Here is a 12,211-nt window from a genome sequence, read left to right on the forward strand (position 1 = left end):
TATCATCAGTGTGAGGCTGGTCTTAATGGCTAGCAGGTTAACCTGCTAGCCATTAAGACCAGCCTCACACTGATGATACCCATCAAGGTTGAAACATGTATGTGAGTAGGTCTAATGGCTTTGCATCTCATCCCAGCCTCTGTTTAAAAGCTGTGTTTAAAACAGCATGCATTGGCTTGAGGATTGGCTTGTGTAATATGAGCTTGAGACAAAAGGTGGCACTGAGTGCTCATTTGCATGTCATTTCCCAGAATCCCTTGCTGCAGTGGAAGTGCTGTATGCTGGGTGACAATGGGGAAAGACAGGGTTGCAGACCTGTCTAAGACATGCAAATGAACATACAGTAATATTTACAGTTGCTTTATATATATATATATATATATATATATATATATATATATCTCAGTTTGAGGGCCATGCATCCATTGTGATATCATAAAGCACTAGTTGACCACATACAGGTTTCAATGTATGTATGGGTGCATCACAGTGACATTTCCATTATTTACTAGTTCACCTGCAATGTAACATTTTAGAGAGCATTTTAAGAGTAGAAGGCAAGCCAGGCTTGTCATCGACTCCTCTTCATTAAAGGGTTTTAATACCGCATATTGTCGACAACCACGTCTATGGTTATGGTAGTGACGAATAAATAGTTTTAAAGTACATTATTAAATAAAGTTGATCCACCTTTGGGTGACCATTTGCAAACTCCCTGGGGTAGATGCATCAACGTAACAAAAAGTACAAATAGGTTTGTTGCAAAGCATTGCTCCATTTTCCTTTTGTGTAAAGCTTAAAAGTGTTTTATATATGACTCAAATACAGTATGGTACTGCATTATCCTGTAGACAAAAAAAAAAAAAAAAAAGGTAGATGGGATACCCTTTCATTGCCAAATAATGGTTAGACAGTGCTAGTGTGTGTGTCCCTTCAATTTGCTTAACTTGCACAAAACTTGGGGCAAAGACCTTATACATTGATGCAACAAGATGCAAGATTTATAGGATGCAACTTATATCAATGTGCCAAATTTGCTTTGATACATGTATTACAGTCTGCAGTATGCTACCACAGTTTAAACTGTGCTCGGTTCATTTTACATTGTATATAGTACAACCACAGCTGGCTCTGTTTTCTGGATATAGACCTCAGAGAAGAGAAAGCAGAGCACTATGGTTATCCTGAGCATGCAAAGCTGTGTTTCAAATATTAAACGGCCACATCCAGCTGAAGTGGCTGTATGGCCCCTTACTGGTTAGCACAGTAAATACGAGGCCTAAATCCCAAATTATAGCCAGAGGTAGAAATTAGTACTGTGTAAAAGGAATCTATATTTTATCAATCCATAAACCAACAACATCATAAGTGTCTCTCAAAGTAAAAAGATTCCATTTGTTGGAATAGGGTTCCATTTGTTTATTGTTTTAATAAAACTAGAAATCCCTAGCAGCAAATCTCACTCTGAAACGGAGTCAGGTAGAAATAAATAATAAAAAAAAAAACAAGTCAAAACAGGTTTACTCTGAGGATTAGTTGGATTTTTATCCACACAACTGTTAAAAAAAAAAAAAAACACACAAGGATCTTACCATCACCGCCAGGTTTCGGTTTAGGGGCAGGTGCAGGAGTTGGAGTCTTGAAAGGATCTAGAAATAAGGCAAAGTAGGACTCATTTATATAAACCCTTCTATGCCTTCATCCTACAGCAGTTGCATCTAATTAAGAATTTTTCATATATAAATTTCCATCAGTAAGTAAATTGGACTAAGAACCAAATGCTATAAAATGAAACTAGGGCACCATGCATGGCTTCTGGCAACGCAGACAGTTGAAAAGAAAGGAATCCAATAAATCACCAATATGGACTGTGCGCAAGGAGAGCACTGATCGTTTAAATAAAAAATAAACAAGGCAACCTCAATACAGGATGTTGCTGCTGGTAGCTTCTGAGACACTGAGCCAATTTGACGGCCACCATCTCCTGCATTCCACTGGACACCTGTGAGGTCAGTCTGTGCGCTCAAAGCCCTGCATCAGCTTCCGCGTCACCTGGCCATTTCGCCTGACTTCATCGCACACCTATCGTCCCAACGCGCTTCTCTAGGCTTTTTCAGATACCACAAGCAGCACCATCCTATTCATATAATGGCAAATATTTAATATGCGGAGAAGCCATCTTCTCCTTGGCAGGGAAGATTATTGCATTGAAATTAATCGATCTAAAAAACACTCTGCCCCAGACAGAAAAATGCTTCGCAACATATTGAATAATGTCCGTTGTAAATGCATATATACAATGCATTAAATAAAAACTGCTGATAGCAAGAATTGGTTCCTATTTAAAAGCGGCAATCCTTCCTTGAACCAAACTGAACTAATGAAAGTGACATGTTTAGGGTGTTGCATTTGGGTGATTGGTGCCTTTTAAGTATAGGGAGCTGAAACTTGGGAGAGGTTTGATTTCCTGTGGCTACTCCCTGTTGTATGATGTCAGTGTTTTCACAAAGTGCTTGTACAGAGAGCACACTCTCTCCCAACCGATCTCACTTCTATTTAGTGGGTCTGTGATAAAGTGGGTTAAGGGCAAATCATTTCTCAAGAGCCTCTGAAACGAGGAGGCGTTTGTCAATTACAAGTTTTCCATTTGTAATTAATTTGCCAAAAATGTAAAGTAGCCAAGTCTTTGCCCATAGCATAGTTACACTTCTAAATTCTCTACAAAATGTTATTTTCTGGCCAGATACATGGGATTGCACTAGTACATTAAAGGGGGTATTCCCATTTAGGACAAAAAGGTGAACGATGGACTACACCAGATTAACACCTTCAGAAGAAATTTGGTATTTGTTAAAGTTATTTTCATGAAAGTTTGCCTTTGGAGGGTTTTAGCAATCTTCATACACCAATGTTTATGGTAATCAGACTGCCTGTCCATCTTTAAAACTAGACATGACTTATTGTTTCTGTTTTGTCCATTGTTTGACCAATGGCGGTTCATGATTACTATACAAAACAGAAAAATAAGTATCAGGATGCACGTAAATACAATGGTTTACTTTAAGAGTGATTCAAAATCAGTATGGAGAAGCCAATTACACCAAGGGGGAGGGGGAAATCGGATTAAATAATTTTATATTTTCAACGGCTACACGGAACTGTTTCTTTATGTAATCCATGTTAGTGTAATGTTGGTAAGTATTTACTCGGCAGGTTTAGATCTGCTAGACCTTTCGTCAAGTCTTGCACTTTGCAGTCTGGCATGTTCTCATTCATCTGTGAAGACCTCTAAACAGGCCTGCTGCTTAACTGGATCTATAATCACCAGTACCCTAGAGAACTGACCGAGTGAATAAGGCCAACCGTGAACCATGTTATTTTTCATAATAGATTTTAATTCTAACAAAAGCCGAATGAGGGCAGAGGTCATCTTTTGTGTTTGTGATCTCAATAACAATATGATGCTATACACTTCCCAATCCATAAATGCATAAAGTACAATGTAAATATTGGCCATTTATGCTGGAATACAAAAAAAAAAAAAAAATGTTGAGACCACCGGGGTATATTTTCCAAAGCAATATGGCTTCCAAAATGTACATCAAACGGGGATATTTAAATTTGTCCGTTGAATGGTTTAGTGCTGAAAGTACAAGCAAAGCATGATATAGCTTCACCCAAGCAATCAAAAGGTTTGATCGTGTATTTCCCTACACATTTTACTTGGCAACAAAAGCAGGGGCTAATTTGTAAATAAATGATCGTACTACAACTCAAACACCGGTATTACAAAGATTCAGCCAGAGTTAGACTCACAGACAACTTCCTACTGGAAGAACATGTCGGCTTTGGGCCAATATATTTTCCGGTGAGACTTCCAAGAGCCCATCTCATCCCATTAAGATTTAAAATAAAGGCATTTAGAGCAGTTGACGTAGCACCATGTTTGCAACCTACCGAAAATTCCAACCCCATTAAAATACAAGTACTGCACCAGACTCATCTTACATTTTATTGTACTTGTATACAATAGATTTTTTTTTTATTGTGTTTTTTTTTTTTTTTTTTTAAATACTTTTGGTCTTTGAAAAGTTAATTGAAGAGCACTGCAATATGCCAACCCACCTCACAATTAAGATTTTACCCCCATTCAAGTGAATAGCGTTTAAGGATGTTACACAAGTGTGTGCGAGAATCTGGAATTAAAAGGGAGTTTCCAGGCAATATTGCCTGAACCACCCCACCACCCCAGTCATTAATAATGCTGCAAAGTTATATCCCTATTCCTCTTAAATTTGTTCCCGTGTTGCAAATGAGAGCCAAAATGATGCATAGGCTGTTCAGTATGGTCTATACGTGCAACGAGGGAAAAACATCCCCATGGAATTTGCCAACGATACCCCTGGAGCTTTCGAACCAGACCGCTGCAGTAGTGCATGCAAACAGGAGTACGTCAACACTACATGACAGGAAATCAAGTAGATGAGCAACTTCGGTTTGTTCTCCCAAAATGTTATGTACTGATAATGCGTGAAAACGGGTGGGGTAAATAACAAGCATGCAGAAATCACTACTTTGCATCCTGGCAGCTCCCTTATCTGAATACTAGCAGCTCTCTGGTGTGAAGTAAACACTTGTCTGGCCAAACTTTTTTCTGCTTTACACACTAAAATTGCTACATTTTATTTTGTATTTTGTATTTTGTTACAGAGCCTCATTGGATTCTAACCGATGGTGATGATGGCTCTCTCTGCAATGGAAACACAAATAATGTTCCCAGCACTCCAAATGAAAGGAAAACTATGAAACGTAGTATACGGAAATAGATAAGTGTATTGACACGGCAATATAAATATCACAAAGAAACCTGCTGCAATAGACAGACCAGGATTAAAACAAAAGTGCACACAGGCACAGCCTGAAGGGAATGGGGGAAGGGGGGGGGTTGGGGTGTGTGATATCACGGATGAGGTAGAGAAGGGAAAACAACCATAATGGGGGAAAAATAGGTAGAGAAGGGAAAACAACCATAATGGGGGAAAAATAGGAAGATGAGGGGGCAACGTTTCAGGGTTAACAACCCCATCTACTGGCCCGTTTCCAAAGCCCCCCAAAAAAGGGAGACTGGTACTTCCCTGCACCCTCACGTCCAGATCCTCCCTCAGTGAAAATAAAAACAAAGAGTGACACACCCAGAATCTCAATGGACCGTGCAGCAAGTCTCACGTAGAATTTGAATACGTCATCAGATAATGCACTGTGACCTAAGTGTCACAAAATGAGCCACACTAATTACAACACAGCGCAATGTGCAAAGATTATAGCAGATACTATAGCACAATAAGGTCCAGGGCATTAATTAAGTAGGAGCCATGTTACAAGTGGTGGGGTGCTGTTTAACTGTAGTGAAACAGTTGCTGGACCAGTGAGAGAAATAGACTGATCCTCACTGCAGTCTGCTAGAACAGTGCTAGCAGTGACCCAGTGACGCTAGAGGCAGTACCTCTAATGCCATTACTGTATTTGCTACATAACCTATCTGCTATCACAGTTCTAGCAGACTGCAGTGAGCAACTGTAGCATGGCTCTCACTTAATACCCTGGACCGTATTGTGCTAATAACGTTGCCCCTCCTCATCATCCTTCCTATTTTCCCCAGTAGAGTTGTTTTCCCTTTTCTACCTCATCTGTGATATCACATTTTCCCCTCCCCCCCACTCCCTTTCCTCCCCCCCCCCTTCCCTTCAGGCTGTGCACTATATGCACTTTTGTTTTAGTCCTGCTCTGTCTATCGCAGCAGGTTGCTTTGTGATATTTATTGCCGTGTCAATACACATTTATCTATTTTCGTATACTACGTTTCATAGTTTTCCTTTCATTTGGAGTGCTGGGAACACTATTTGAGCTTTGTATTTTGTCTGGGAGGGATTGGGGGTCTCTCCATTGTTACCGTGCACCCGTCATTGCAACAGACTGACAATATTTCCATTAGGAAGTGCTGCTTTCCGGTCTGTAAAAACATTTATGGGGTTTTAGCAGAAATGTACGGTACGTTTACCTCAAAATGGAAGTGCTTGCTGTGTTTGTGCGCACTGGTGAATAAGCCTTTAGGTTTTTTTGCAGAACACTGCGTAATGTTGCAGGGAATATACAGGAGGCCATTGACCAATATTAACCAAACCTCTTTTAAAATACAATTCAGTCTAACCGGACAGATTTAGAGAAATTATGACATTTTGTTGGCTTCTTCCAAGGATTAAAAGTAAAGGCCCCTTTAGAGATTACATTTAGAAAGTGATAGATGATGGCACAAAAGTACCATTGACTACATAAAAATCATAGCATCCCAATAAGGAAGTAAAAATAGTAAAGACAATAGTGAAAGTAGTGCTGTGAACTATTTCAAACACACTGATGCAACAGTGAAATAGCAATGTAAGATACAACCCTCTAGGGTCAATGGAGCTTGTTCAAAAGGGTTTCCCACCTCCCACCAACAGATGCCCCCCCCCCAAAAAAAAGGCAGCGCAAAAAAACAGTCCCGGCTATATGCAAAATTAAAAAAAAAACAAGAAAAAACAGCAATACAGTAGTGTGATTTGCAGGGAATACAAAACAAACCTGATTAAGCCCACTCATATGATGCAAGTAGGGTTCAAGCGTCTAAAGTATGTTAACAGCCTGTGAATTGCAACCGTTTCAAGTTAGAAATATATGATTTTGTTTGAATAATTAAACAAATAATGGAGTGCAACGTGGACGAATGCAGTTTGAACAAACCATATTATTTCCCATTTGTCCTGAAAAAGCAAGTCGTTTTTTCAGCGCTGCAATGAATGATCAGGAACGCGAATGCAACTTTCCTTGCACGTTGAAATGCCCAATTGATATTTCAAATGTATGGGTTGAACGTTTTGTCATTTCAGTTTCCCTCCTAGTTTTTTTTATCTCTTTATTTGTATTAACATCAACCACTCCTTTTGCAAGTTGAGATTTATTTAATACTAGCTGATATACCCGGCGTTGCCCGTGATGTAATGTTCTGGCTCCCCCATCCTCCCTCTCAACTCCCTTCCCCCCCCTCTTCACAGCTGTTCAGGCTTCCCCCCCCCTTCACAGCTGTTCAGGCTTCCCCACCCCCTCTCCTGTTTCCCCCGCCCTCTCTCCTGACTCCCCCCCCCTCTCTCCTGACTCGCCCCCCTCTCTCTCCTGACACTCCCCCCGCTCTCTCCTGACTCCCCCCCCCTCTCCTGACTGACTCCCCCCCTTCATCCCCCCCCTCTACAACCCCCCTCCCTCCCCCTCCTCACTCCCCCCTCCCCCCGACTGAATACCACCCCCCGCCTCTCCGCTGTGCGCCGCCATCTTACCCACTCTGGCGCCATTTTCCTGATCACCTCAGCACACAAAAAAGGCGCCAAAACCCCCCCCCCCCATCTCCTAGTGACGCAGTTTCAACCGGAGCCGCAGATTCCCCAGGGATGGGGATGTGCCGGTGCGAACGTGCAGAGCTGGCTTTGGAGTGAGAGGAACAAAGGAAGAGGGAGAGAGGTGAGCGGTATAGGCGAGGGAGACTCCGGGGAGCGGTATAGGAGGGTGCGGGGGGGGGAGGGTAAGGGGGTCCTTCCGGAGGCTGCCTGCCCACTGCCTGTCCCCCCGCCGGGGAGGGAGGGAAGTGAGCGCGGGAGAGGAAGGGGGTCCTTCAGGAGGCTGCCTGCCCACTGCCTGTCCCCCCCGCCGGGGAGGGAGGGAAGTGAGCGTTGGCGGCTGGGGCAGGAGGGCCGCGCCGCACTTCCCCTCCGTCCGGGAGCCAGTGCAGGGCGCCCGTGAGGGTGAGTGTGATGGGGAGGAGAGAGAGAGAGAGAGAGAGAGAGAGAGAGAGTGTGTGAGAAGAGTGTGTGAGAGAGAGTTTGTGAGAGTGTGTCCGAGGGGGAAGAGAGTGGCAGTTGGGTGACGTCAGAGCCACCAATCTGATTGGCCAGAGGCTGAGGACCAATCAGATTCCCCGCAGCTAGCACTAACCTTTCGATTTTATATATTAAAATTCTCTCTAGATGTTGTAATGCACTTTGCCAGGTGCAATGACACGAAATATGTTGTGGAAGCTTGTTGGAGAATCCCAGCTCAAGAACATACAAATGCACAATAAAACAAAAACAAATGTGTGTGAAAGCTTAAGACACCAGCTGGTTTAAACAAATGATATTTGCTAAAGCCTCAGCCTCTTACTGCAAGAGATTGCTGCATTACTCTACAGCAACTAACAGGTCGGAGGATAATAAAAAGACTTACCACCTGCAGGTTTCTTAGAAGGAACAGGCTTAGGAGTCGTTTCTAATGGAAAAGACAGGCAATAAAAAGTTTTACATAAATGTATAGGGTAAACCTGTGGTTTTCCCCATATACAAGCAAAATAACATGTTTTTCCCCATATACAAGCAAAATAACATTTATTACCGGAGTATTGTGAAAAGGGCCTTTCTGGATCTGAATTGATTAAAAGCTTATGCCCCAGTTAAGCATTTATAGAAGCTGTATTAATGTGAAGGCCCTCACCTCATAATAATCTATCTACTGTTAAAGCTTGTTGCAGGATCTACAAGAGGTCTATTAAAGATGGACAAAATCAGCCTGTGAAGTGCAGCCACTGGAAAGCATCCAGGTTTAAATCATGTAACACATGGAAATCTCCAATTACTGCACAATTGTACTTATTTTAAATAAAACGGGCACAACATGTAAATCAAACACTTCAGAGTGACCAATGGCAAAATGGTTGTGACAGTTCAACCATCACACATTTTCACGACAGGATTGAAGTCACAGCAAACAATACAAGCTGTGTAATGTGGCAGGCAAAAGCTTATAGGGATCCATGTTAAAATGGATAGGTAGTAAAGAGTGACTCACCGAGTGCTTATTTGCATGTCATTACCCAGAATCCCTGGCTGCAGTGGAAGCATTGTCTGCCAAGTGATAATGAGAAAAGACAGAGGTGCAGACTTGTCCGAGACATGCAAATGTATCCACAAGTGGTATTTGCTGTAAGGTGGAGAGTTTTTGTCACTTCTTACCCATCATAACTTTTTTTTAATGGCTTCTTTAAAATAGAATATAACTTGCATATTCAAATGTTATTCCCCAAATCTCTGGTATCTCTCCAAGTGTTGTATTAAGAAGTGTTTTGGAAGGTATACAAACCAATGGGTAATCTACCAAATAAGCGCCTCGCCCTCTCCAGCAAAACTCATTTACGGTGTAGTCTCATCTGGCGCAATTTTGCCAAGATTTCCAATTTTGCCCACATTTTCAGCTAAGTCAAGGCGAAACGTGATTTGTCGTATACAACCAATATATTTTACTGCTGCAACTACTTCGGTTGCAATGCTATTCAAAGTAATGAAAAATACTATACTTACCAGCAGGGTTATCAAAAGCATCAGACAAGTCAAATTCATTTTGACCTGTTAAGAAAAGAAAAGAAAAAATCAGAGTTCATAAGGACATCTACAGTATATTGTAAAATGTATAGGAAGTCTTCCTTTCAGTTTCACAGCAAGCAACCATTTGCTTGAAAGGTAAAAAGAAAATGGCAGACAAGAGCTGCAGTGTATGCGTGTCAGCTCTTTGAATGACAATGGTACCCAAAAGGAGTTAAGAGTTACATTTAATTGATGAATCTTGTTAAAAAAAAAAAAAAAAAAAAAAAAACACATTTTCAGATGAGTTAGTGAAGGATGCCAGTTTTCTACCAGCGGCAAAAACTGAAATTCATTCGGGAGAAACTTCTCCTTAACTCATTCATTGCCAGAGGAACCATCAATGTATTGCATAATGCCCTGTGGCACAAAATGTTTCAGAATCACGTATGTAGGTATTTATGTATACATAGTTACATGGTAGATAGAGGTGGTTGGGGGGAAATAAAAATAAATAAAAAATAAACACAACAGTACGTCTATCAACTTCAACCTATTCTAAATAGTATAATTGACACTTGATCCAATATTTGTACTTGCAGGATATTGAGTCAGACAAAGGCAGACAAAAAAAAAAAAAACAGTGAAACATCTAATGATATTTCATAAGGGGAAAAATACATTATTTATTTTATTATACAATTGCAATCAGATTTCTCCCTGGATCAACATCCTTCCCATGTTTACTTATTTGGTATACCCCTGTATACCTTTCCAAAAAGATGTTTAACCTTTTTTTTTAAGATATACAGCTCAACCCAGTTATAGCGCGATCCGCTACAACAATTGCTTATAATGCTGTCTGAGCGTAGCTCCCGATTTAAAAACATATTTTTTAAATTTCGCGAAATGGCCGCTGTACAAGGGCTAACCTGGCAGCGCACATCTCCAAGTTTTTTTTTATAACATTCAACGCTTTATTGCTAACGGACACACACACACACTAATTATTTTAGCATACCATGCAAGAATCGAACCCATGACCCTTCATACACTAGTAGGGATTCTCTACCACTGCACAATAAGATTGGTGTGATGTCATTGACTATTATCAAACTTAATACTGTTAATACTGAACTCCTTAAGAACTATTGGATGTTCTTAAGAAGCCAAATTCAGCAATGTCATTTTATCACAATCTACAATGTAGGTTCCCGATCCAGTTAAAAATGACAAGAAAAAGGTGCAGTACCCATTTTTCTCTCTCTAAGCTTATAAAATAAATCTGGACCAATAAAGCATTTTCTATGGTAACGGCAATAACTTTCAGTGGACTTTGCAGAATAAATAGCAGTTGCATGGGAAAAATAGCAGTTGTGAAACCTACATATTTACCCAGCAGTAAAAAAAACACCCTTCAGCCCGGAAGATATCTAGTGCCCATGTTATTTGAATGTCCTATTGCCGTATAGAAATAGTTAGGTCTGGAAATAATTGGACACTGATACAAGTTTTGTTATTTCGGCTGTGTACCAAAATAAATTCAAGTTAGTTAAATAACGAATATGGGCTTCAAGTGCAGTCTATCAGCTTTAATTTGAGGGACATCCAAATTGGAGAAAGGGTTTAGGAACTACATCTCTTTAAAAAGTAGCCCCAACTTTTTCAAGGGACCAAAAGTAATTGGACAATTGACTCAAAAGCTGTTTCATGGACAGGTGTGGACTATTCCTTCATTATTTCATCATCAATTAAGCAGGTAAAAGGTCTGGAGTTGATTCCAGGTGTGGGATTCGCATTTGGAAGCTGTTGCTTTGAACCACCACAACATGCGGTCAAAGGAGCACTCAATGCAAGTGAAACAGGGTATCCTTAGGCTGCAAAAAAAAAAATCCATCAGAGAGATAGCAGGAACATTAGGAGTGGCCAAATCAACGGTTTGGTACATTCTGAGAAAAAAAGAACGCACTGGTGAGCTCTGCAACACAAAAAGGCCTGGACGTCCACGGAAGACAACAGTGGTGGATCATCGTAGGATCCTTTCCATGGTAAAGAAAAACCCCTTCCCCTAACATCCAGCCAAGTGAAGAATACTCTCCAGGAGGTAGGCATATAATTAACCAAGTCTACCATAAAGAGAAGACTTCACGAGAGCAAATACAGAGGGTTCACCACAAGGTGCAAACCATTCATAAGGCTAAGGCCCCGCTCCCTCAGTCAGCGCGCCCGCACTGCAGACAGGCGGGGCGCTGACAGACACAGACCGCGATATGCGGTCTGTAGGGAGCCGGGGCGGGAGTGGGAGGGACGGGGGAACGAGGGGGGCGGGCTCTGATCGTGGGGCCGTCCACACCCCCACACACATACATATACACATACACACACACACACTTTAATAACCCACAGCTCCTTCCCTGCTCCCCGCCCAAGGCGTCTCCCATCTAGCTCCTTCCCTCCCCTCCTCCCCATTGGCTGACTCGCGTACCACGTGACGCGTCAACACCGAAAATCACTAGATTCTTGCAGCATCAGCCGGCTGACGCGTCACAGTACGTAGTCAGCCCTGCCTGAAGGAGGCAGCGGGGGCAGGGACCATTCGGGCAAGGGTCTGGTGGTTCGCGGCCGTGCATCGCGCCGGCCGCAGCGGGTTCGCAGCCTTAGCCTCAAGAATAGAAAGGCCAGATTAGACTTTGCCAAACAATATCTAAAAAAGCTAGCCAAGTTCTGGAACAGCATTCTTTGGACAGATGAAACCAAGATCAACCTGTACCAGTATGATGGGAAGAAAAAAA

The 12,211-nt window shown here is 41.8% G+C and overlaps 1 protein-coding gene across 7 annotated transcripts in view; it reads right to left on the bottom strand.

Annotated features, from left to right (window-relative positions):
- LOC142491674 (CD99 antigen-like) overlaps window positions 1–12,211 on the bottom strand; it is a 67,015-nt gene that overhangs the window by 22,992 nt on the left and 31,812 nt on the right. For 6 of the 7 annotated variants that reach the window (XR_012800448.1, XR_012800449.1, XM_075594585.1 and 3 more), the window contains exons 2-4: window positions 9,420–9,464; window positions 8,293–8,334; window positions 1,593–1,649 (exon numbers count right to left, since the gene is read on the bottom strand). Coding sequence is in view for 5 of the 7 variants with exons in the window: in XM_075594585.1 (XP_075450700.1) it covers window positions 1,593–1,649; window positions 8,293–8,334; window positions 9,420–9,464 (144 nt within the window). In the remaining 2 variants the exon portion in view is untranslated. The remainder of the gene's footprint in view (window positions 1–1,592; window positions 1,650–8,292; window positions 8,335–9,419; window positions 9,465–12,211) is intronic. The other variant, XM_075594586.1, reaches the window with a different exon arrangement.

The sequence above is a fragment of the Ascaphus truei genome, chromosome 3 (assembly GCF_040206685.1).
Source record: "Ascaphus truei isolate aAscTru1 chromosome 3, aAscTru1.hap1, whole genome shotgun sequence".
NCBI lineage: Eukaryota > Metazoa > Chordata > Amphibia > Anura > Ascaphidae > Ascaphus > Ascaphus truei.